The sequence below is a fragment of the Aythya ferina genome (assembly GCF_964211825.1).
Source record: "Aythya ferina genome assembly, chromosome: 1".
NCBI lineage: Eukaryota > Metazoa > Chordata > Aves > Anseriformes > Anatidae > Aythya > Aythya ferina.
The window spans coordinates 147782645-147809810 of record NC_140296.1 but is presented as its reverse complement, the minus strand read 5'-3'; the positions used below and the strand labels follow the sequence as shown (position 1 = coordinate 147809810).

Sequence of the window (27166 nt, the reverse complement as noted above, 5' to 3'; positions counted from 1 at the left end):
AAACCTACATCCCTGGCCTGTCCCATACAGACTGCAGTGGATCTTAAAGTTTTAGCTGAACCTCCTGTTTTGCTCAGTGTGGGAATTGGACAAAACTAGACCCCAAAATACGAGGTTGGGGGAATTTCATGTCTGCTGTTCAGGTTTGTAGTCCAGACCCATCTCTAACGCATTTACTAAACCATTTAGTAAAGATCCAGTCAAGCTGTAGTTGCTGATTTGACACACACTTCCTCAGCAGCTACAAGCTGCTAATGCTACATGTGATACATCCTCTGGGATGAGGACTCTCCATGTATTACAGTACAAAACTTCTCACCGTTGACATAATCTATCCTGTGGCATAGCTCTATGCAGCTAAGTATTCTGGAGGCACGTTCTACAAACTTTCCTCAGCATATGCCATGAAATTCTTATAAAATAGTAATTACCTCTTACAATATTTATCTATACTCCTTTAACCAAGAACCACAGTCAAGAACTGGCCTGCACCTGTCTATGAATGCTGAGTGGAAGTAATTTGAAGCCAGTATAAGCATTAGCTATCATTTGCTTGTTTCAGATTCAAGCTGCCTTTTCAAAATTTACACCGCAAACTTTCAAAAAAAAAATATTTTTTTTTTGAGTAAAAAGCATTAATACACGCATATGTCTTTCCAAAGTACAAATTCCACTTTGTAGTAATTCTCTGGTGTGATGTGGGTTTACAAAGAAAAATGAACCAGCAACAGTGCTCTTGAAATATCAAAATGTGATTCAGCACTGGATTTCAGGCCAAAATTTGGTTATGCAATAGCTCCCTTTCCACAGACAGTCAAGTATACTCTGTAACATGGACAAACATAGATTGCATGGTTCAGTTCTGCAGTAGAAATATACATGTATAGCAGATTTAAAATTATGGATGAGCTTCAAGATCCCTTGCGAGTATCATCCCAGTAAATGGTGTGGTAATAAGCAATCTGACAATGCAAACTGACCTCCCTACCCCTACATCTCTTTGTGAAGTTAGGCAGTTTCTGCTCTGCCCTCCTATGCTCCCCTCTCCTCCTGGCTGTGCAGGTGCAGGTTCAGGTCAGGAGATGGGGGCTGCACCATGCTGCTCACAGCTGATTCCAGCTCACTCCGCAATGGATCCACCACATGCCAAAGCAGAGCCCATGGATCACATGTGTGGCAACTCTGTGAAAACACACTCAGGAAAGGGCAGAAAATGCCAAAGGGGAGGAAACAAAGAAGGGAGAGTAAAACAGAGGGGACTGTGAGGGAGCAAGAGGACAAGGAGAGAAGCTCCATGACCAAACAGGCACACCCCTTCAGGGACTGTGGCCCATAGAAGACCCATGCTGTAGCAGAGGAGATGAGTAAGAAGGAAGGAGCAGTGGAAGAAAAGAATTATAAACAAGGAGAAACAGAGATAAACCACTGTATCCTGTTTCCAAGCCCCCACACCTTCCATTACCTCTCCAAAGGGCTCGAGTGTAGCATGTGGCAGTGACAAGGCAGGAGGAGAGGTGTTTGGAGTGCAGCTAAGCCTGGGGAGGGGGGGACAAAGGATGTTTTAAAGCTTGTCTTCTTTGCTTCCTAATCCCCAAGTGAGTATTTAAATATTTATGTTACTGCCAGTAAATTAAGTTAAATTCCCCAAGTCAGTTTTGCCTGTGACAGTAATTGGTAAGTGATTTCCCTGCCTGTATTATGACCCATGAGTTTTCTTGCTCCTGTTCCTCTTATCTTCTCCCCTACTCTGCTGATGTGAGCAGCTGTATGGGTATGTGGCTGCTGGCCAAGGCCAACACATCCCAGTAGTAAAAGAGCGTGAAGGTCGGGAGATTAAACTAATGGTATTAAAGTCATTACAATAGTCACTCTTCCTAAATTAAGTTGCTCAGTTACAATGTTCTTATTTGAAGTAAGAGGCTACAATGTTCTTATTTGAAGTAAGAGGCTACAATGTAAGGAAGGCCAGCAAAAGTCTTGTTTTTAGAGGAAATGGGAAGGTGCCATGCATAGCACAATCACATAGCATAAAAACAAGAGTAATTGCTGTCTCAAACTTCTTAACCCACCAGTACATTGCGTCTTTGGCTTGCCACAAGCTCTGAGCGAGGGCTCAGTCCACCACCCAGGGAAGCCACTAGGAGTTCTGCAAATGACAGTACAGTCAAGACAGGCAGCATGTTGACCTCTACCAATAAATCCTATTACAGCAGAAAGCCTGCTTTGATTTTTGCATTGGATGGGTAGAGGGATTTCAGTCAAAAGCCTGAAAAAGAGAACGTACTATTCAAATGTTAGTGTCTCAAACAATTGTTGTGTCTGATAGCAAAATTTTAATATCAGTTAGAAAGCACAGCATCAAGCTTTTCTCCTTCTGCCATGCTTTCAAAATAAACTTTCAACAGTAGAGTGATTGCTTAAATTTCAGAAAGTCATGTCTTGCTTGCTTGGCACTGAAAAATAGTTCATAATAGTGTTATAGAAGAAGAATTTTCACCTCTCTTTCAATAAAAGACAGATCTATATCATATACTAGAGCACTTGTTGGAAGGCTCTAGAAAGCATGAAGACTCTTTCATGAGGCATTGTTCAAATGAACAATAGAGATGAGTCTCCCCCTTTCCTAAAGAAATGTAAAACTCGACAAGTTTTCTCACCATGTATTTACAGCTTTCTCAGAATTGTTTGAATGTCATATAGGTTGTAAGTGCCCAAATTGACAGACAGCCCACTCACAATTGAAGTCACTTTAATAGAAAAAGACCCTCTGTTTTTAGAATTGATTCTGTCACAGGGATTCATTTGCCCCATACATAACAGCTGACTACCAGCTGAACAGTCTTCAGAAGTTAGGTGGTGAATGTGACAGCCACAGAAAAACTCTGTCCTTGCGTCCTTGCATATTTGTTCTGGCCTTCAACAGATCCCTTTTCCATGCCTCTCCTGGCCATGCATCTCTGTGGTAATCTTTGTCATGAATCCTCATGGCTGTAGGTTTTGTATACATGGCTGTACACCACCACTTTCTCCCTGAAAGTGGAAGAGTTGAAAAATAGCATGATTGTGCTCACCTCCTTAACCTAACTAGGTTGACCAGAAAAAATTCAAATCTCTGCCAGTATGCTGGTTCTGGTCTACTCCATCCAAGGTTTGAAAGAATTTGGGAAGTTTCTTGCAGCAAGGACACAGCCTTTTCTCTATGGAGCAGGAACAGGGAACAACAGAGGGAGAGATCTCCTCTTTCTCAGTGATCATCCAGCCATGAGTGTTTGATAGTGAATTGGTCTGAAATAAGAATTAGTGACCTCAAAAAATACCTAAATTCACATTCCCAGCCCCAGAATATAATGAAACCTCTCCTGAAAACAGAAAAACAACAACAACAAAAACCACCAATACCAAACTAAACAAACAAAACCCAGAAATGAGCACTGTTAACTCCCAGCCTAATACTGTTTACCGTAATTTTGGTCAGCTAATTAGTGTAGAATACAGAGGGGAAAAAATGAATGCAAATAAGAAAATGAAAACCACAATTATGGCATCATATCATTTAAGCAAATCAGATAATGAAACTATGTTTGAAGATCACATTTGTGCTTGTACATTTTGTTCTATGTGTTTCAACAAACAAAATTTATTCAAATACCAGAAGATGAGAATATCATAAGTTCAAACTCTTCACTTGTCTTACAAATTGTTCTGCAAATGGCAATGAAAATCTCTGCAACACAAAAAATAGACTGTTTTATTGTAATTGGTGGATTTAGAGTATCAGTTCCTTAGCTGGTGGAAATGGGTATAGAACCACCAAAGCCAAAAGATCACTTATGATTTCTATAAACAAAGGTTCTGGCTTGCAGCTGACACTGGTATTATTTTCAGTACAGTAAGGGGAAAGTTGCTGTGCCAGCACTAATGCTGCTGCACATTCTTCCTGACTTCCTGATTTGTTTTGTGTTTTTGGCTACCTTATAAAGCACTACGGTTGGTTAGGAAGAAAGAAGATCACTTTTTTCATTTTAATCCTTCTCAAAACTCTTATTGGGCAACTTTTTTTTTTTTTTTTTTTTTTTTTTTTTTTTTTAAGAGTTCTGTCCAAAAGATGTTTTAAAATTTGAATTTTAAACTAAAAATGAGAGATTACCTCAATCAGAGATAATAATTTCCTTACCTTTGAATATTTTATTGGGATTCCTTTCTCAGAATCATGTTTTTAATTTTAATATTGTTTTAAAATATTTTTCCTTAAAATGCTATAAATATCACTTTAATCTTTTCAGAGGAATTTAATTCTTTTCTGGAGTTTTTAGGTCTAAGAAAAAAAAATGTCCTGTTATTTCTTAAGAAGATATTCTCTATCATTAGACTATTTCAGAATCACATATGAATATCATAACGTAAAGGATATAAATAGAAGCCCTCAAGTGTTTAGATCCTGATGTATTTCTGATTTGAGAACTTATCATTCAATCATAAAAGACATATTTACTTAGCTAATTTTACACCTGTAACTTATTCTGCTTAGGTCAATCAAATAATTAGAGTCATAAAATTAGGTATTTGGATAAATCATTGCAGAGGTTAAATGTAAAAATTTAATTATCTCTTCTGTGGCCTAAATAGAGAAATGTACCATGGAGATACATGCATGTGTGGACAGATCAGCTCTTCAGTGGAAAACCCACATCTAAAACCTCCACTTTACAACTAGGCCCAATATATTGGTCCAGTTGTCCGTATCAGCAGGCCTTCTCAGGAAGCTTCTTCTTTGGCTCCATGTAACCAAAGGAAGTGACTTTCTGCTGGGAAATCCCATGAAGACAGAAGATCAAAAACCACAACAGAAGCACAAGGAACTAATAATGACAAGTGCACTGAAGGAAAAAAAAAAAAAAAAAAAAAAAAAGATTTTAAAGTGACATACGAAACAAGATTCTGATTAATCTATAGTTATAATGAATACTCCCTTAAATATTGGAATAGCTAAAACACCTACAAAGTAATAATACTGTGGTGTGAAGTGAGCAAGGCAGGAATAGAAATATGAGATTCCTTTACAAAAATAGCAACGGGTAATGGAAAGATTGTCATTATAGATGAGCATGATAAAGGGTATAAATTGAAATCCTAAAGACAAAACATATAGAAGGAAGAACATTATATTTTAATAACCCACTTAATGATGAAGCTGCGGAAACCAAACAAGAACTAGTCATTTTCCAGTTAGTTGTGGAAGAAACATGCCTTCAGATTCAAGTGGCATTCAGATCAATTGGGATTAATTCAATACTCCATTTCAACACTGTTCTCCACAGATCATTAAGCTGAGATCTGACAAATGTTAAGAATAGGTGGCTTTTGGACTCCAAAGAATGGAAGGAAGCATTTTTGTCTATTTTGGAAAAGCTGAAGAGACACGACAGAAATGTAATAATTACTGTAGCATCTGCATCCATATCAAAACTTAGAAACACTGCCTTTACGCTTTACATAGTCATGGCACCAAGCCTGTTGGAGTTTAAGAAGCATTTTGACTGTGCTCTTAGTCATACGGTCTGAATTATTGGGTAGACCTGTGTGGTGCCAGGAGTTGGACTTGACAATCCTTATGGGTCCCTTCCAACTCGGGATATTCTATGATTCTCTGATTCTGCTTAGACTGCTTAGACTTCTTAGACTTACAGCCGAATCAATAAAAAGCAGACATTACAAGTTAGGCACTGAAATACATATGGTTTTGGTGCCTTGTCTTCAGTATGCAGTATGTTGCTCTTCTTAGGCCTTCTCTGAAGCTTTTAGAGACAGTTTTGTAAGCTCCAAACCAGCAGGCGCAGCACCATACAGGAAATAAAAGTACTTTAGCTAGCTAGTAAGAAACATGAGAAACCATGGCTGAAATCCCAGTCCCTTCCTTCCTTTTAAAACCCTGCTGGGGGATATGGCAGTAGTATACAAGTCAAATGTGTTACATACAGTCTGGCTGAATGTTTGCAGCAATGCCACGGACAATGGTGATGTGGGTCTGGTTCCCTTCTCGGTTTCAGGAGCTCAACCTCACATTCCCCATCATTCAGGAGAATGCCCGAAGCAGTAGGCCTGCATGTTAGATCAGGGCTACAGCACTTCTTCACCTTCAGGGTGGGACATCCAAGTCTGTTAGCCATTCAAAGGACTGTTTCCAAATCTCTTATTTCCATAACAAGTGTTCTCACCATTAAACTACAATGCTAAAACTAGGCAGCTCTCATTTAAAAATGAAACATCTAAAATTGCTTGAGGTGAAAGGTCTGTTCATTAGGACTAGGAGTGATCCAGAAGCAGCAGCCAGCCTGAGCCATGCAGGGGACCTCAGGCAGAAATATGGTGCCTGGATCCTGGGCAGTGTAAGGAAGAAGGAAGGCACTGATTTTGTCAGACTGGGCCATTACTACTCATAAAAGCCACACTGCTTATTCAGATTGGGAAAAAAAATAGAGATGGAATGACAAAAACCTATAGAATTGGTATTAATGTAGAGATATGAATAAAGAATAAGAATATAATCATTGTATTGGAAGGGGCAGTAAGGAACACCACAGGAGGCAAGTACCCAACCAGCAAAGGCTACATTACTTCACACACACACACAAAAAAAAAGGTTAATGTACAGAAGGCAAGTTATCTACAGGATGTTGCAGAAACTAAGAAATAATATTTTTTTAAAAAATAAAAGAGCAAAATTTACTCAAGGCTATTAAATATAGAGGTATAATCAAACTTTTTAAGCTGCGAGTCTTTGGGGAATGCTAGGATGTCTGCACGTAGTGACATTTGCAGCATTTTTGTGTTACATTCAGAGATCTAATCATCTACAGAACCTGAAAAGCAAGTGGAGAGGTGTTGATGCAATTAAATGCTCACAGAGTCAGGCAACTGCAGAACAGCGCTTTTTAGCTCAGTTGGGGTAACAGTACAAAACTATTTCCTAATGATAATACATCCAGGTAGAGCCTGGAAACAAGTCTGAGTTGGTGATGATTTGACAAAAAGACATATTCTCAGAATAGACACATTCTTTCTAAGAAAACCCATATAAGTATGTAATAGTAAGGTTTCTGGCTGTAGAGCAAGAATTTGGGATTGTTGGTGGGACACATTTTACAGTTCAAAAAAAAAGAGAAGCAAAATATGCTCCACAAGCTGTGAGGTAGCAGAGACAATATCAAAGAACAAGGCTTAAGAAGAGAGAGAGGCTGCACTAGGTCAAACCAAAAGTCCACCTGGCTCAGTATCCTGTCTCTGTAGCGCCTACTAGATGCCTAAGGTAGAGCATAAGAAGAGGAAAAGCATGGAGATCGAGCTTCCAGCAGTCGATTGCACACAGACCTCCTTGTGGATTTGCTTCCATGAGTTTCTTATTTTAACATTCACATAAAAAAAAAAAAAAGCAGAATAATCATTGATAGTTATCATGTATGCCTCAGAATAGGTTGACCTTGAAGTACCCGCACCTAAGTTTTGAATGCAACAATGACAGCTACCACAAAACAGAATATTTGTAACAAAATAAGGACAGAGATTTAAAGAAAGATGTGTCAGTAAGGAAAAGAAGGTCCTAGAAAGTCTGTGCAGATGAAACGAATAAATAAATAAATAAATAAAAAGGCCTATAGCAGACCTATGTAGAAGCAGACAGTATAAATGTAATGCCATTTTAACGTTATTAGTGGACAAGACATATACCAGGTTCAAGCAGACAGACCACTTAAGCATTTCTTGAGGCGCCACATCTGTTGTTGCTGTACAAGAGGAAGAATCAACATATATTATCAAGCAAGCTCTAAAGTATATTTAAATCCTCTGGAAATTACCAGCCTTAGGAAAATACACCTATAACAGAAAGCAATAGAAGAGAGTCAGCCTGGGATTCCCGAGTGTGTAGTGCAAGAGAGTAGAAATAATGATTGTCATATTAATGAAAATACCATTTTTTTTCATTATAAGTATACATTTTTATTTGTTATAAGAGTACTAGCTGATCTTTATCTTAAATTCAACATGTCAGGATACTAGTATAAAGCCTACAAAATGTATTTATTCCCCTTGTAACTTCAAAATAGGTAGAAAAAGTATGGAGACTATACAAAAGCAATACATTTCAATTTAAATAAGAGAAAAACATTTTTAAGAAATCTGAGTTTTCTGCATTATTCAAATTTTCATAGAAAATGTGCAAATTCATCAGAAGGAACCAAAAATAAAAACTGTATGTTGGCACTCACCTCCTGAAAACTTAAAAGAGAAATCAGTTTGGGCTTTCAACCAAAAGATGAAATGCTTCATAAGAACTTTCCTCCAGATATTTTTGATGAAGGTCAGTTTTATCTTAAATAATTAAAAATAAGGTAACCTGATAGCCTGTTCCAAATTGTGCAATGTGCAATAGGAAGGCCAACAGCCCCTCACAGGCAGATGTACCACGAGGTGAACATGCCAATATTTTCATTATTAGGCTTTTACAATGTAGGACCACATTTTGACATCTTTCTCATGTGAATTAGTACCATACTCTATGACCAGTTCCACAAAGTTAAGAAAATGCGTGTATATATATGAGTGTATATGTATGTATATATATGTATAATATATATGCTAGATATATATATATAAAATAAATAAATAAATCAGAAGCATAGCAGTTTGAGCCTCTGACAAAATGGCCTTTTTCAGGGACAGATTAAGTCCCACCAGGAAGGTGGACATCTATTTCCTACAGAGTACAGAGGGCTGAGAAGAAAAAAATATAGTAGTAGAGACTTAAAAACCATTAATCTGAAACAAAGGAAGGTGTATGGTTACGAGGAGGATATTTATAAATAGTTAAGAGAGGTAATCTATTGATAGAGTTCAGTTGGAGACATGAAAACACATCTGACCTTACAGTCAAAAGCACTGAATAAAAGTAATTAACACACAAGAACTATTTAAAGCTATTATTGGTATTATAATTGTCACATTGCCAAAAAAAAAAAAAAAAAAAAAAAAAGCCCAGCACATTCTGTTTTCTGTTTCTATTGAAGGGGTAGAATGAAGTCAGATTTATGTCAGAATTCTAGATAAGAGAAACTCATTTTAAGGAACTGCAGGGTGGTAAAGGAAGCTCTTCAGAAATAGAATTCCTCTCATTACTATGCTCTGAAGATGACCATAAAAACAAGCTGTCCAAATAATGGGTTTTTATGCTTTGATGATACAAACATTTGTATGGGCATAAAATGTTATGACTAGCAAATAAATACTTCCTATATTACCAGGGAAGTGCTGAAGAAGCACTTAGGCCTTGGGGATTTTTACAATCTGATGTTAAAGAAAACCTGTACCTTGAAGGTAGGGTAGGAGACATGCTGGTAATATTGTTTCCTGTCTCGGAACCTTTTTCTGAATGGGAATTTTCTGAAGCAGTGGTTTATGGGTTTACATTTCAAATTAGACTGTCTTTTTGTCATGGCTTCTACTTGGCCATACTCTTTTCAGTTTCTTTTGGGGTAAAAGAAGTAGTAAAATCCAACAACTAACTTGTCTGAGAGGTGGGTCTATTTTATTTATTTTTTCTTTTCTATGTTCCATTGTGTAAAGGGTTAGAAAAATGAAATATAAGAGAAAAAGAGATCAGGTAAAATAAAAAATTAGGAATGGCTTGATAGCTACATCCACACAACAGCCAAAGAAGCCCAAAGATCCAAATAAACATTTTAAAATCGAATTTCTTTGTGAGAGACCTAAAATAGAAGGCAAAATGCCTGTTGAATTATCAATGAATTCAACAATGAACGAAGAGTCTTGGTAGCTATGCCACACCTTAGCCTCACATATATGCTGTAAATGTCTTCCATGGAATTCCCCCAGCCCACACAGGGGTACGCCGTACAATACGGTCTCAGCAAGTCTAGCTCAGTTAAGTTTTCTAGGATGTATATGATAGGTACAAAAGAAACATCAAAAAGCATGAAGCAGATTGAAAACTGGAATTGTGGCTTTACAAATTAAGGCTTCTGGTTGCCTCCTGTGAAAGTGTTATTAAGCTGTTGGGAGGCTAACTACTGAGTTCAGTCATATACAAGAACCCAGAATAAAGACAGGAGAGGTTTAATTAGAAGTTACCTCTTTAAAGATCACTCCATAGATTTTCTGAGCTAGGGATCCAGCTCTAGAAAAAATTCAGATGTAATTTTAAACTCATGTCTAATTAGAAGCACATTTTGCCTTAAAACTAAGTATGTGCTTAACACATCCAAAAAAAGTTGAGCTCCAGATTACTACATAGTAAGAGGTAATCCCTGGTATTTTATTAGATCCCCCAAACGATGTCAGACATCTTGAAGGAATAAATACATGTAAGATCCCAGAGAAGGCAGCCTGCAAGTTACATTTTTAACACAATGCAGCAAGGAAAACCACAAAACACTGTGCCACATGACTCTTCAAATCAAATAGTATTTTTGACCTGTGACTTTGAGAAATTACTTTTGTCATTTCAAGCCAAGCTCTTAACATTATTTGTGCAAAATATATGTTGGAGTCTTGAATAACTTTTAGAGTCAGGGAATATAGAGCCTACTCAGATAAATTAGGCACAACAGAAAAATTACATATTTCATATGCACAGCCTGAGAGATCAAGTTTTACTGCATCCTGTGTCAGGCAGTTACAACAACATAAGGGATGATCTCTAACTCTTTTCTGCGCTCTTTCAAATCAGCTTTTTCTTCTCCCGTCACCTGGACAGCACTGCAATTTCATGGGACAAGTAACTGACTGGAACACAGGCTGTGCTGAAGGAAGGATGGGCTCATCTAGGAGGAAGCTGTACCAGCTACACAGGATGCCAGGGGCTGTATAAGAGGTAAATTGTGACTGGTAATTAGAAAAGCAGAAGATGCTGGTAGATAAGACTAGGAGCTAGCAGTCACAGCAGATGGAAGGTGATTGCACAGACACGGGCCCTGAACTCCAGTGAACTCACTGGAGTGATGGGAAGAGGTGCCAGAAAGAGATTTCACTGCGACTTGAGAAGAGAGGCTTGGAACAAATTCAGCAAGTAGACTTAAAGAAGAGAATTTGAACCAATTTTTTGGGGCCTGGATTAAGAGAGTAGGACTGGGAGTGAAAAGTCTGAGCCAAGAAGCCTTAGGTTGAGGGATGCAAGAAGACTAGGAGCCAAAGACATGGGCCAGGCAAGACTGATCTGTAAAATATAAGGGCAGGAGGGGTCGAGCTTGAGGAATGGAGGAGGAAGGGCAAAAGTCCTTTTCCCAGTCCCAAACTATCAAGACTACAGCGGAGCCCAAGATTTCATCGCGGCTCTGCAGAAGCACTATCCTGAGAGAAAAGGCCAAAATCAAAACATAATCATGTCCCTTCCCTCTTCCCTGGGTGCATATTTGAACATTTTCCTTTCAAGGACCCTACTTTTTTTCTGTGCATGGCGTAAATAATAAATCTTACTCTAATGCTGAACTGGGTAAACAAGACTGTCATCTGTAGAAATGCTTCTGCATCTGTTGCAGAAGTTATAAATTCTCTAGTGATTAAGGAAGAGAGAGGATGGTCTCAAAGTTAATGCAGCTGAATGCTGCCCTGGAGAAGTGGGTTCTGACCCTGTCTTTACCACAGAGTTCCCAAATGATGCTAGGCAAGTCCCTTTGAACAAACTTTCACAGGTGGTCACTTGCTGTGTGTTCCTCATTTTCTGGATATCTGACTTGAGACCTCGGTACAGATTTGCAGAAATGCTGAGTAGTACCAGCTGCAACTGCTGTCACTGAGCACCAGCCAAGCCCATAAACTGCCCACAAATGCTGAACTCTCTAAAACAAGAGTTCTTAGGTATCTCATATCAAATACAAAAAATGAGCATTCCCTAATTTAATCTCTTTGTGCCTTTGTTTCACACATATAATGCAGGGACAATAAGATTGTCTTCACAACTCAAAGCTCTTATGAACATAAATGTTTTTGTGCTTATGTAGCATTCGTGTGCTGTAATGGGAGGAGCATAAAAAAAAGTCCATAAAGAGGTTAGCAGTGCTCTCTTGAAAACAACATATGACAGCATGCAGCAAGCTATGTATGCGGATGCGATTAGTAATGAAATCCCACTGGGTAGTCAGTCATTAAAGAGGCACTAACCCATGCATGCACAGCAAAGGTCTTGTAGCAGGAACAGGGGGTGATGCAGTCCAGATACTATCTTAACACATGTATATAGGGGGCAAATTGAAACTGTACCACTCAACCAAATTTTGCCATATTGTAACTAACTTTTGAGTACTTGATTTGTAATCACAAATCCTTTCAAAGTAGTTTCAAAATTGTATGCACAGACAAGAAGGTTGTGTTTTACCAGTTTCCTGCTTTAGACTATACTCTTATTTTCCTTTTTAAAGACTGATGTATTCTTGAAAGGCCTCTTACTCAGTCCTATTTGCCAACAGTTAAGTATTAAACATTACTGATAATAAATACCACAAGTTGCCTTTTGAAGAGGTTTTTCTTTGCTATTTCAAGGTACAAAGACTGATCAAAAATTTTTTCTTTGTGAAGATGACATTGACCAGTAATAACTTTGAACCAAAGTTCAAGGTCAAAGGAACCAAAAGAAAGGAAAATAAGCTGAAGAAAATGTTATCAACCCTATGATAAACAATCTCTAAGTACAGAATTCTTACGAGAATGCTAGAAAATAATTGTAAATCTGCTTTTAGAAGACTTATTTGACTCAGCATAATATTTATTATAAATAAGTTCCTCTTTTTTTTTTTTTTTTTTTTTTTTTTTTATAGAAGGTGAAACTTGGTAACATACGGTAGCACCATTCTCACAGAAGAAAAGCAGTAATTCCACATCCTACATTTCAGCAGACATACCAGCTTTATTTTAAAACTTTTGAAGAAGTGAATGCATTCATTACACAAAAATACATGGAAAGTATTTTTATACAGAAATTAGAAGGCACTGCATAGGTAGATAGCTCAATAAATAGTTTGATACAGACAGAGCTGTGTGGCAAGAAGGAAAACAAGGCCAACAGCAATTGAGCTGATAAACACCCTTTTTTCTATGCCAATGTAGAAGATTTGCCTTGCACAGATCAACAGAAGAGAATCTCAATTAGCCAGTGTATCTTGCCAGTTGTAATGAGTACCTGGCCAAAACGCCTCTCTTTTGGGTCATTGACCAAAGAATTGAAATGAAGGAGTCTTTGAAATTATGTTTTTGTCAATACTAGTAATAAACTACATTATAGAGTATATTGCCTTTGATCTTAATGGAAGTACTCTTTGGCTGTATGTCCTGTATCTGATTAATATGTCTGAATACATTCTAATTTCACAAATGTAGTTACAATTAAATGCATAAATATTCTGTGTAATTTAGGCCTCCTTTTACCAAGCATCTATTTTAGCTGGGATTCTAGATAGCTGTTAAGTACTGTATGAATAGGTTAGTTTTATACCTTACTATACTACTGCAAGAAGCTCTGGAAAGCACAGGGTGGTTTTTTGTTTTTCTTTTTGATGAGGTCTTTTGGTTCTTATGTTTATCCCCTGCCACCGTAAGTAGCTTCTACTGATCTCTGAATCATTTCCCTGTGACATTCCAGGTGCTGTGTGACACACCACATGAATAACTGAATTTAGCTGATGAGCACACAGAGGAGTAAATGGACCCATAAAGGAAGAAGGCACAGGAAAACTTCAGAAAGTTCACACTGAAGTAAAGAAGCTTCAGTTGAAAGTAGGGTATAGCAACTGGAAAATAAAGCCACACATTTCTTATTTCTTGCAAAGGTAGGTTTTTGTTGTGGTGGTTTTTTGTTTGGTTGGTTTTCGGTTTTGTTTTAGATTCGCTTGCAAATTTCATTTCAAATTTGTAGCTGACTGCTATCTTCAAAGGCTTTGAAAAATAGACATACTCCTTCTGAAATCTATTGGCCCCTTCCATAGTTGTAATGATCCTTCTTTTTCCTGGGTGTGTTCAGAGGGTACATGCCTTAAGTTTGTTGGAAAGTGCTAAAGAAGAGCTTTCTGGGACTCAAGGAACCTGCTGATTATGCTGTGGACTTTTCTGAACTGGATATCTAAAAAATGAAGTTCATGTGACTGTGAGGAAATAGACTTGCTGATCCAAGTAATCCCTTCTGTCCTGTGCTCCAAACTGGTTTGATGAACACGTACCATTATTACTGTCATTAAAATGCCAATAGTATAAACAAAAAATAGCAAGGTTGTTTGTTTGCTTGTTTGCTTTGAACTAGTATGTTCAGACTTTTAATTTGTACGTGCTACACATTGTCATAAACACATCTCTTCTTGTAATAAACACATCTCTTCTTACCACTGGTGGAGACATCAGAGGTTAGGTTCTTATCAATGGAATTTCATATTTTGTCTAACATATGTTGAAGCACCATACAGTCAGGCCAGCTTTTGCATTGTTGCTGACTGCAGTGCAAAATGAAAACTGACATGGGCTTCAGTAATTGTTCTGGTTCCAGACAAATTGTTTTTTTTTTTTTTTTAATCACAAAAAAACTCTGAAAAGTTAGGAAGCTTTTAAAAGAACAGTTTGAACTGTTGGAACGGATAATTTGAATGAATTTATGTTAAGCAAATATCTGTGATACGTAGATAAGTGGTTTGGTGACACATTAAAGAAAACAGGATTCCTATTCACTTGTTGTCAACAGGGAAGCCATTCCTATCTCAAAGTGGAAGGGTTAAAGGAGGAATTAGCAGCCATATATGTATATTAGGACAGTCATTTTTTTCTGGATGATTGACAAATGAAGGCAAAACTGTTCTGAGACAAGAAAAGGCTTCTAAACTGCGGGCATCTCTACTTGTACCTATTTCAATAAAATTTTTGTTTTGGTTGGTTCCCATGCCACACAAGTTTCACCTTGTTTTCTTTCTATCTATTTATCTATCTATCTATCTATCTATCTATCTATCTATTTTTAATTTTAAATGAAGAGAATGAGAAAAATAAAAACGAAGGTAAAATCAATGGGTTGCTGTTTTTTTCCCCTCATGATCATGACAGCCTCCCTGGTCTTTATAGGAGTGCCTTTGCGGTCTAAGAAACTTTCACAGTTGTAAAAAGGGTCATGGGAAGAAATTTGGACAAAGCCATGCAGAGCCACTTGTTAAGGACATTCTGTATATCTGTGGCCGACATATATACTCCCATTCACACAGCCTTTCCAGGGGTAAATCAAAATCCTGCTGCTCAGGATGTTGCTCACTAACTGCTTATTAGAGGATCCATATTGTATTAAAAATATAGTATTAGCCCTTAATTAAGAAGTTCTGGGAGAAAGATGTGCTTCAGAGACTTGGTTCCAGCAAACACACTGCAAATTTCAGGGATGTATTTACATGTGAGCTGAAAGGGCTCTGTATTGCTCTTCCAACAAGAGCGAGCCTCATGAAATAGCGGATTAGTGAAACAGCCACCAGAGGAATGATAATTGTGGTATCAAAAGTAATGAAGAGATTCCTGCCCACATAAACTCCTGTAAGTTTGGGACCAGACCTAGTAGAAGAGTGCCTGACAGCCCTTAGAAGAATAAAGTAGGGGACACAGGTGATCTGCAGAGGAAAAAAGTGTCTAGAAGATGTAGTTTCTGTATGATGGAGGAAACCAGTGTAAAAGGCAATGGGTCTGTATGAAAACAACACCCTTTTAAAGCTATACTGCTGAGAAGAATAAAAGCCTATGGCTGGCACAATAAACAGACATTTACACCTGCACCTAGAAACTAATGCTTCAACAGAATAAAACTAGAGCTGTGCCAATGACAAACAAGAGTCACTAAATATATCACTAACTGAACTGTGAGTTTTCAGTCCAAAATTATTTTTCTCTTCAGAAGCAAGGCCACTTATGAAGTATTTACGCAAAAATGTAATCTGTAAAAAATGCAAATTCTGGCATGTACCATTAGACTAAACTATACTTATGATTTATTTATTTTATTACAGTTCATTCATTTCATTATTATTAAATAAACAGTTTGATTTAAAAAATGGGTGTTATATATCCCACCCGGTCTATACGGTTAGATGATGAAAACAATCTCAGTCCTCAGGCAACTATAGAAAACGAGGATTTATCCTGCTTTCTGCGAAGGATGCAAGATCTCTGGGACAGCCAACAGCCCCACTCTCTGGTGTTAATCATGTACTGCACCAGAACCGAGTTCTTGCTTCTTGCTTTGGAGTTGTGGGTATGTGTCATCTGCTGGTTGGTTGGTTTTCAGTTTAGTGTGCCTCTGGGAAATTCCTGGGATTGTAATTGGAAGGTTGTCATACAGAGATCTTGTCAATTAATCCACATTTCAGAAATGCAAGTGATAAGTGAAGAAATTAGTGTAATGCGTAGAAATAGTATACAAAAAATACAAGCCAGAATGAATGGATCAGTTGCACACAACATTAACAAAAGTTTAGCCAAGTGTTTAAAAGTAACCGTGCTGTCAGACCATCACTGGAGAAAGGATTAGCCCTCTGAACACGTGTTTAAATGTAGGTTGAGAAGTGATCAAAACCATTGTCAAAGGAACATACTGCTCTTCCAAACTTCTAAGTCCCCAGTCAGCAGTGCAGCTGTACAGACCAGAAGGTGGTGTTCCACCTACAAACATTCTAGCTCCCAACTAAGTCCAAAATCTACCTTTTCCTGCTCATTTTCCTTACCTGTGTAATTACAACTTCTACAGAAATATAAGGAAGGCTCAGTATGATGTCTCCATCCAATGCATACAACCCAAAGCTAGAAGCTTCTCCATGCCAGGTAGGGGAAAGGCTAAAACAGAAGGATGGGGTGGGAAGTGGTTTGCACCACCTACTATTAAACTAGGGATTTTTTAAAGGTTTGTGCTCAAATTCATTGAAAAGTCATTACATTACTCCATTTTGAAGACCAACACATGCAAGATTATGAAATGATGTTGCAATTCAAAATAACACAATTATCCTTCAACTGTTACTAAAAATAAAGATATTAATGTAATGATTGACATTTGAAAATTTCTAGGGTGAAGTTTTCATAGCACAATAGCATACAATACAGCATATGTTAGCAGAGGTGGCTCACTGAAACTTCTATACCTGAAGTCCCACAGCTATTAAAAATCCATGTGCAGGTCCAGCAGCTGTTCTGAAACCATAGGAACTGCTTAAAGGGAGCTTATTACAGGGCCAATGCACAAAGCAGTCATAAACGGTAGGTAGAATAGCTCATAAGCAATTACGTTACAATGGCATTTAACAAAACAGTTCCAGCCTTACCTTTAATTAGCGTATTTGGGAGGTGAAGAGAAGCCACTTGCCATATGTGCCCCTGAGGCCTCATGAAATCCATTCTTACATTGGAGATATTTAATTTTACAAATGAAAAGTGACTTTTTCATTAGCAGAAAATCCTTCTGAAGGAGAATATACAATTTTGCTTATATATAATTCATAGGTGGGGAAGTTGTATCAAATCAAAGAGGTACTTTTTTTCTTCCTGAGGAACATGCCACAAAACAAACTAAAGAAACTCATGTGAGAAGGAAAAAGCTATGATTTATTTTGGGTATGCGTTTGGGGATGGGAAGGTACTTAAATTCAAAAGAAGATCTGCAAATCTTTCTTCTGCATCAGTCACTGGCTGCTCTTCTAGTTCAACTTTTTCTCCTGGGAAAACTGACAGAATTATAGGTCTGGCTATTCGGTGACAGAATGGCTTCTGACCTATTACCAGTCAGAAATGAGATCTATGGATAGTGGCATAATTCTGTGAAAACACCAGCTCTGATGTGGCAGTTTGCTCACTAACTGCTCAGGTTTTGGCCTAACACACAGCTCACACTAAGGCCTGGCCATTTGTGGAGCCATTTGGTCAGAGTTGAGCAACACGTTGGTCATTATGCAGCTGTCATCCCCTGCAGCTTGCTGTCTCCTGCAGCCATCATCCCCTGAATTCTTACATATTAACCATGGAGAGGTTTCTTCAGTATCCACTAACTTATAGAAATGGCATAGACCAAATGGATTTGATGGTCTTTGTAGACTTGATGTGGACTTCATGATCTTCGGAGGTCCCTTCCAATGGGAACTATTCTATTCTATTCTATTCTATTCTATTCTATTCTATTCTATTCTATTCTATTCTATTCTATTCTATTCTATTCTATTCTATTCTATTCTATTCTATTCTATTCTATTCTATCCTATCCTATTCTATTCTATTCTATTCACTTCCAAGCTGGATAGTATAAATATATCAGCTTCCCTGAAAAGCTTTTGAGATGGATCCAACAACAGCAGCCAAGCTGCTGAGGCTTTTGTGCTTCCTGGTGACAGAGAAGGCACGAGCCCTCTTGCCGCCAGCTAGGTAACTATTTTGCTCATAGGCGTGCAAGTTATGAGTTAGTTATGAATTAGAGAATCTGTGAGCAAGAAACTTCATGAATTAATGGAGTGATGACATAGTAAATTCACATTTTAGACAAGTCTTTTAGAGTGCCCTTAGGACAAAAGGTGACTGAGCCCTTGTTTGCCATGTTTGTTTGTCTTCTTTCCTAATGAGCTCATAAAATAAAAATTCATTGACAGGGTACAGAGGTCCCTGTATATTTAAGAGTTCCAAATGAACCACGACACTCCCTATTCAAAAGCAATCAATAAAATCAAATAACAGGGATTACTAGGAAAGCAATAGATGAAAGGAAAAAAAAAAAAAAAAAAAAAAAAAAAAAAAAACCACTAAAAAGCTACTGTGGACATTTGATGCACTCACATCTTGCATATCATCTGCAGGTCCTCCCCTTAAGGAGAGACTGTGTTAGGAAACAAACAAAGGAGGACAAAGACAGCCCAAGCTATGGGATGACTTCTATGCCAAGAATAGTTAAAATAGATTCAAACTCTTTTCAGTTTGGAAAAGAGACGACAAAGGGGGATATAAGTAGCTACAAAATCAGAAATTGAATCAAGAAAGTGCATAGCGCTTTTCTGTGGTTCAGGAAATTTAATCAGCCGAGGCTGGGAGGGAGGGCTGAAGGGCAGTGACTCTACAGCCTCTCACATTGCCTGCTAGGCATCTGGTGACATCCTTCGTCAGCAGCAGGCTACAGATCTATATGAGCCTCTAAGTGGCAGAGCATGGCTGTTGTTCTGTTTGATGTACTCGTGTAGCTTCTCATTTTGTCGCTCCCTTCCTGGTCTCACAGGGGAAGCAGGAAATAAGAAGAAACAAGGGGAAAGGCAGCCAGATGAACCTTGCACGCAGCAGAACCTGAATGGCAGAAGCAGGAAGTAGGCGGGACGCTTGTTTGATGTGATGTGCTATCAGTTTTGTCAGTGCCTGTGCCTGCTGCCGGCACTCCGGCTTAAAGAGTGGTGTTTCGTACCGTTTTTTCAGCATCGCTTAAAGCACTCCTCTGAAAAAGGGTGAAGAAGTGCCCAAACAACCCAACGAGGAAAGCACGTTAAAAAACGAAGACATGCTCCCACACTCCAGAGTTTGTGAGCTCCTGGAGGTGAGCCACACTCCGGAGCTGTGGCTGCAGTTTAGAAGGATGAGGTGACCCTGCTTATCAGGCGGTTCTGCCAGCAGTGCAGCCAGGGCAGGGGCATTGCTAACCAGCGTGGCCAGGGCTGAGCTTTTAACTGAGTGCAGCACGAGGCTGCCCCTCGCAAAGCATCCTTAGAAACCTGGCACAGGTCAGAAACCTTGCTGAGAGGCTTTCCTGGCGCCTAATGGCGGTCGACCTCACAGGCCAGCCTTTCTTTCTGCGACCAGAGCGGGCAGGGAGAGTTGTTTGAGGCCTCCTGGGGCTCTCACCCCACACCTGCCACCCCTTTTTGAGGGACGGCTCCCCAGGCCCGGCGGCAGGAGGGCGGCGCAGGGCGCACCCCCACCCCGTCAGGCGGCACGGGGAAGCCGGCCCCGGGGCGGGCACGGCCGCGCTCCGCTTTCGTTTTCGTTTCCTCGGGCGGGGTGGAGCGGCCCGGGGAAGAGCCGCTCGAGGCCGGCCAGGCCGATTGGGACCGGGACCGGGACCAGAACCAAAACTGGGACCGGGACCGGGACCGGGGGTGATGCCTCTGCTGTCCCCAGCCATGGCGTTGTCCGCCCAGGCGCTGCGGGTGCTGTGCGCCAGCGGCGGCAGCCTGGAGCTGAGCGAGCTCCGGCAGCAGCTGCCGGGCCGGCCCAGGGCCGAGCTGCTGGAGCCGGTGCTGCGGGACACGGAGCGCTTCACCCTGCTGCGGCGGCCCGCCGAGGAGGCGGCGGACACGGAGGAGGAGGAGGTGGTGGTGGTGGTGGCCACCAGCGCCCTGCGCCTGTGCCCGGAGCACGGCGCGGGCTGCCAGGGGCGCTGCGGGCGGCTGCACCTCTGCAAGTACCACCTGAAGGGGCTCTGCCGCAACCAGCAGGCCAGGTGAGGCAGCGGGGTGCCGGGGGGGGGGGGGGGGCTGCGGGGAGAGGCGTTTTGAGGATAAAAGTGTGGTGTTTTTGTTTTTCACAAGCCCTGGGCGTGCAGCTGCGTTGGGCGGGGGTGGTCGGGGGTTTGGGCCCGGCCGGGGGTCCCTGAGTGAGATGAGAGGGGCCCTGCGCTAGCTGTGCCCTCCCAGCAGGGAGAGGCCTCGGTAAAACCCTTCCTTGCATTTCCCTGCCGGCCGAGGTACTTGAAGTGCTCTTGTTTTGTCTTTTTCAAGGCAGGCAGGAGAGGTTTCAGACTTGTTTGGGTTGCAACACTTCCTTTCCAGCCCACCGTCCTATCTGGAGCCTCTGCCACTTCCCTGTAGGGCTAGGGCGAAAGCGCTGTTTAACCTCTGCCCCGCAGAGGCTGGCACCTCCAACAAACCCGAGCGCTCTGCTTCGTGCCCACAGTGCTGAGCAGGGATGCGCTGGGACCCCACAAAGCTGAGCAGGGATGCCCTGGGATGAGCAGGAGCGAACACTGCCTGGCTTCTCGGGGTTTCCCTGTGCACAGGTCAAGCTTGCCGATATTGTCAGGCAGCGGTAATGCTGTAACAGCTGTAAATCAGAAGTAGCGTGGTAATTACCCTCAGGGTAATTTCGTAGTCTGCTGTGCAAATCACGTAATTACTTTAGAAGGCAGTGCTGCCGTTTTTTTTTCTGGAACTAACTAATCTGATGTGCCTTTAAAGTTGTTTAGTGTAATATAGATGGGGTAGCGCAATTGTGCCAGTACGTTACATTCATTTTGCACTTGGCTTTCTTAACGTGTAGGAAGGAATGCAAGTTTGTTCACGACTTCTACACTGACCACAATCACCGTGTTTTAAAACGTTATGGATTTGAGAATTTTAGCAGTAATGAACTTCGTCAGCTTCTGCTTCAAAACGATCCCTCCCTCCTTCCTGAGGTGAGCAGTGGTGTGATGGTTCCGTATGCCTGTTTCGGTGACCCTCACAAAGTGGAAGAGGTTTGATGTTAGCTGGAGATGTTAGGCATCAGTTTAGTTAGCATAATCCAAATGTAATACTTTAAATCTCCTGTTCTCTTACACAGGAGGGTGTCCCTGGTTGGCAGCTGAGCAGTCACTCAGCCGCTTGCTCCCTCCCCTTTCCCCTGCTCCCTGCAGGACAGTTTCGAGAAAGTCGAAGTAACAAAAGTGGAAAAACATGAGTGAGGGTCTGGCTAAAGGCAGCTTAGTAAGTGGAGGAAAGAGAGGAAGAGATGAAGTGTTGCATGTTCACCCCTGCTCACAAGCAGAGCAATGCCCAGCCAGTCTCCAAGCAACAAGCACCTTGTAAGAGGACACCCCTCAGTCCCTCTGTTTCTATTGCTTTATGTTGTAAGGTATGGGCCATTCCTTTGGCCACTTTTGGTCAGCTATTCCAGCTTTGTCCTTTCCCAGCTTCTTTCCCATCCACAGCCTTCCTGAAGTGTGGGGGGAAGACAAACTCTTGGCTGTGCAAGCAGTGTTCTGCTACTGATGAACGCTGGTATGTTATCAGCAGTGTTTTGGTCTCGGATCCAAAACAGAGCAGCATACAGGCTGCTGTGAAGAAACTGGAACATGGAAGTTAACTCTATGCCAGCCAGACTCAGGACTGCTTACCACCAAATTTGGGTTGAAAAATTTCACTATTCCTAAACTAGAAAACTGGAGAGTTAGGGTAGTGACAGAATAAAATCTGCTGTCCTACACTTATATGATACAGAGCAAAATACTCTTTGCTTGAGAATGTCAACGACACGGCTGTTTTCTGGTGAAAGATCTTTCTGGACATTAGCAGGGAAAAGGAAAAAATTATCAAGTAATCACTTGGAAAACAAGAAGAAAAACTTGTATGTCTTCTAAATGCAAATGTAAAATTTATTGAATTCAAACAGTCTGAATATATGTGCATGTTATACTTGAATCTTTAAGTTCTTTTTTTTTTTTTTTTTTTTTTTTTTCCTTACTCAAGGTCTGCTTGCATTACAACAAAGGTGATGGACCTTATGGATCTTGTACTTTTAAAGAGACCTGCACCAAGCTGCATGCTTGCCAGTACTTTTTGCGGGGACAGTGCAGATTTGGCAGCAGCTGCAAGAGATCCCATGACTTGTTAAAGTCAGAAAGTTACAAGAAACTGAAGAGACAGGGAATAAGCCCAGACATTATTCAGAAACTGCCCTCCATTTATAGGAATATGTATGCCATACAAAATAACAACGGAAGTGTGTATGACATAGAAGATAACAAGTCTTCACCATGCAAAGGTAAATCATATAATCTTTTGAAAGCACCAGAAGAGTCACCATAGTGAATATTCACACAGATGCCATTAAGAAAGAGGAAATTGAATTCCGCGTCCTGATGTATCTTTTAGGATGGACCTTGCACCCAAGTCATTGGCAGCGACTTGTCTTAAATTCAAGTGGAGTGGATTTCAAGGCATGGTTGCCTGAGAAATATAGTCCTTGGATTTTTTGTTAAAAAATAAATAAATTTAAAATGGGGGTTAGAAATCCATAACTGCAACCTGGAGATCGGGAGATATTTGATGTGTTCTTCATGAAAACGCATTAACAAGGGTAGAGAACCATTTGAGAATAGAAGTCGCATTTGTGTGATTATAAACTATTTTCTCATTTTTTTTTTTCTTTTAAATAGCCATTGCCTAGCACAAGAACTCACAGAGCAGTATCCTAAATGCTTCTCAGAGATACAATATTTTGTTTGCTCTTTTCTTTTGAAGTTCCTTAGAATTGTCAGTTACTATAATTTAACTGGAAAAAAATGGATAACAGAATGGAGAATCCATGTGTGTGTATGTTCATCTCTGCTATTCTCCCTGCAGTTATTATTTCTTTAGGTGTGCTTTGATTTACAAAGTATCACATTATGAGACTTTGAATTTTGTAGCTGCCTATGTTGAACAACTGCATGGAATGCACAGATAAGTCCATCGTAAAATGCAGAGGCACTGGATTCTATTCTTATTTTGTGGTGACTGCTAGCAACTGCATGTGAGGAATTCAGCAGCTATAAGAAAGACAAATTTAGGAAGGGTGGATAAGGGATAGGACTCCTGTGCATATGAGGTTATCAAAGACATCTTTATAGCTACACTTGTAAGACGACTTACTGAAACAAAGTGTATTAATAAGGCTTATAATTTCCCCCTCTAGAGAGAAAACACAGCTCTAGCCAGGAGTCTTCATCTACAAATAATGATGAATCAGAACAGATCTGTTTGTATCATCTGTACAAAAGCTGTGGTTTTAAAGGTAGGTTGTGACTGTAGCAAGTCCAGTCTGTTTGCATTTTCTGAGAAACTGAAAGTGATAGACGTTTTCCACAGAAAAGGGAAACTTTGAAGCTTATGCTTATATTTAGTTAAATTGCATCGTAATGCTGAGTGCTGGTAAGAAAACGTTTGACTGACCCGATGTACCACACAAAAGAGTTGTTTTGTCTTGCTCTGAAATGTCTAATACTGTCCTGTGTTGGAGATTGGCTGCTTTAGCTGGGTTCACCTAAGGGATTGCTGAAAGATGGGCGTCCTGTTGCCAAATAACTACAAAAGACACTCTGAATTCTGCATTTTCCCTTGTTTTGTCCAGCATTCTTCTGTTGCATCTGTCTGAGCTTGGTATCCCTTTGAAAATGTTCTGACTTGTCCAGAAAAATGCCGCTGTGTGACTTTTTTTGTTGAGATCTCCTTTTGTCATCCTTTTCCTTTTTGATGTTCTTGACTTGTGATAGCTCTGAGGTATTGCACATCTTCTCATACGAACTGTGGCGCAGTCATCTTGACTTTCTGTCGTTATGTTGCCAGTTGCTCTACCATGAAAGCTAACTTAAAGTTCATGCATATGTGTACTGGTGATTTGTTCTTCAGTGCTATTGAGGAATGACTGCATATTGACTCGTTGAGTGATTTCCTGCGATACTGATACTGCAACCACTGTTTCTGTTGCTAGTGGAATAGTTACTGCACTCTTAAGCCTATTGACTTTCTGATGTCTTTAAACGAGCTATCTGCTAACCTGAAACTGAACACTGTTTTTTTTAGTAATATCTCTGTGGGACTGGGTAGTTAATCGTACAAAGTTGGGTCAAGTTTTTCTTGATCATGCTGAAAAATTCTGAACTACTGCTTGTAATGATTCCATAGGTGAGCACTTGCCATAGCTGTGCATTTGATTCTTTCACCAGCTAGGTATACGTGTGTGCCTCAAATGTGGGAGTCTTCCTCAAAGACTTTAAAAGTAACGCATGTCTTATTTTTCATTTTACTTCCATAGACAAGTGTACCAGAACTCATTTTCACTTGCCATATAGATGGCAGGTCTTTGATGGTAATACCTGGAAGGACTTCAAGAATATGGAAGAAATAGAAAAAGAATATTGTGACCCCAAAAACATCAGGTATAAACTTACAAGATTTAATAGCATTTGGAGTTTGCCCTCTGGACGTGCAATATTGGACCAGGTCCTCAGTGGCTATAAATTGCTGCAATTCTATTGCAGTCATTACAGAACTAGCCTTGTTTGGCATTCTTCTGCTGACCTGGCTTCATTGATCTGCTGTTGCTGGAGATCTGATCCATTGTGATTTATTCATGCTCAAAGTCTGTATAGGACCCCTTGGATTACCACATGTGGTCTGACTGGGATGGAGTTAAAACTTTCTTCTTAGCAGCTCATACAGAACTGTGTTTTGGGTTAGTAACTAAAACTACACTCCTGATAGACGAGTGTTTTAGTTCTTGCTGAGCAGTGATTGCACAGAGTCAAGGTTTTCTCTGTTTGTCCCTCTCAGCCCTCACAAATGAGTTGGGCTGGAGTGGGCAGGAAAGTGGGAGAGGACGTGGCTACGACATCTGACCTGAACTGGCCAAAGGAATATTCTTTCCCAATAATGTCATGCTCAGCCATAAGAACAGGGCTAGAAGAAGAGGGATTGAGTTTGGGGGTTTCCAAGGCGGCTGCTGTTCAGAGGCTTGCTGCGCAGTCTGTCTGTGGAAGGTGGGAAGCAATTTGCTTTTCTTTGATTTTTTAAAAATCATTAGTTATTTATTATGTTCCCCTTCTTCTCTTTACTTCATAAGCTTCCTTTACCTTGACCCATAAGTTTTCTTGTGTTTGCTCTTCCTCTTTTCTCCCCTCTGTCCTAATGAAGAGGGAAGGTAAGAGAAGGGGGAGTGAGCAAGCCATTCTGTGGGTACCTGGCTGCTGGCCAGGGACAACCTGCCTCAATTATTTTATGGGAATGATCTGACTCTAGTATTTCTCACTCTGAAAAAGTGGATAAATAGTTCCTAATGCTGATGCCATAGGAAATCTTACTCCTCACTAAGGAAAACCTTAGATGAATGATGATTTGTCACATGTAGTTTTGAAAATCCGTCTTTGGTTGAACTTGTCTATACAGTTTGACCCCATGATTAGAAGTAATGTTCTCTTTCACCTCTTGATGTGGAGGATGGGAAAGTAGCATGGGATTTTTTCTACCCTTTACCCACCCTATCCCTATCCCCACCGTGGAATTGGTAGAATACCTTGTATACCTGAAGAGGAAAAAATATGTACAAACACAAGACAGAACTGGTATTGTTGTGGAAACAACAAGTTTGTATTCTGCTCTTGAGTGATGTTGACTTAATTTGAAGTTTTGTGGCAGGCTTCTGAAACTATGTGAAAAGCTTCACAAACATTTTTTTTTCTTAACAGATCTAGTAACGTGGTTACTGAAAGTGGCTATGGCTTGTCCTGCATCTCATTTCCGAATATGTACTGTGGCTTTGGAAAGGTTAGACGTCTTTCTACAGCCTCCTCTGTGACCAGACCCCCTCACTTCATTCTTACAACAGAATGGATCTGGTATTGGAAAGATGAATATGGTGTGTGGAAGGAGTATGGAAAGAAAGTAAGTGTGGAGAGCTGGGGAGAATCTTAGCTCTATACTAAGAATGCAGAATTACTGAGTAGTGCACAGTGTTTGTTTATATCCTCTCTTTTGTCACCCCCTCCCTCTCACACTCACTTCACAGGTGGGTTTTAAAGGTCTAACGAGATGCTTCCCTGTGTATTTGACTGGTTCAGATAGAGTGAGTCATAGTCACTGGTGAGTCATAGTCATTATTAACAGATAATTCTTCAGTGAGTCATGTCAGATAGGATCACATTAATACATTCTTTTCACTGCTCCAAACTAAAACTTCCTTTTCTGAGGTTGCAGTAGCACTCTGTGTCTTTGCTCAGCTCTGTTGGTGAATCTGCAGTATCAGTAACAGTGGTCACTGCCAACTCTTTGCCGTGTAACTTCAGGCTTCATAACACTCCTTGCTTTGTCATGAGGCAGTTTCCACAGTTTTCAACTGCTTAATAGATGCTTTTTTGCATAAGAGCTACTGTCACACATAAAGTCTGGTGCAGACTGCAACCACCTTATGACAGTTGTTGGGTTTTGAACTTGCTTGTATAAAACAGACCAGGAGAATCTCTTTGTTTCTTTTGGTTTTGGCCTGACAGGATGATGATCATGCAGCTGCCACTGTTAACAGTGATGATCTGGAGAAAGCTTATATAGCCAAAAGTACTCCAAAGCTGCACTTCAAAGCCGGAAAACATGAATATGAACTCAATTTTGGAGGTATGTTCCAT

General features: G+C 40.2%; 2 protein-coding genes across 7 annotated transcripts in view; one reads left to right on the top strand and one right to left on the bottom strand.

Annotated features, from left to right (window-relative positions):
- The window catches only part of SPIC (Spi-C transcription factor), a 28698-nt gene extending 11218 nt beyond the window's left edge, over window positions 1-17480 (bottom strand). For 5 of the 6 annotated variants that reach the window (XM_084511889.1, XM_084511885.1, XM_084511890.1 and 2 more), the window contains exon 1: window positions 17337-17479. The gene's annotated coding sequence lies outside the window, so the exon portion shown is untranslated. Of the gene's footprint in view, window positions 1-17336 lie in introns of all 6 variants that reach the window. The other variant, XM_084511887.1, reaches the window with a different exon arrangement.
- Window positions 17481-19980: 2500 nt separating this feature from the next.
- LOC311444867 (protein mono-ADP-ribosyltransferase PARP12-like) overlaps window positions 19981-27166 on the top strand; it is a 17054-nt gene continuing 9868 nt past the window's right edge. The window contains exons 1-7 of the mRNA XM_084536279.1: window positions 19981-20476; window positions 21292-21427; window positions 22479-22773; window positions 23686-23784; window positions 24805-24928; window positions 26234-26429; window positions 27035-27155. Coding sequence (XP_084392405.1) covers window positions 20136-20476; window positions 21292-21427; window positions 22479-22773; window positions 23686-23784; window positions 24805-24928; window positions 26234-26429; window positions 27035-27155 — 1312 coding nt within the window. The 5' untranslated portion in view covers window positions 19981-20135. The remainder of the gene's footprint in view (window positions 20477-21291; window positions 21428-22478; window positions 22774-23685; window positions 23785-24804; window positions 24929-26233; window positions 26430-27034; window positions 27156-27166) is intronic.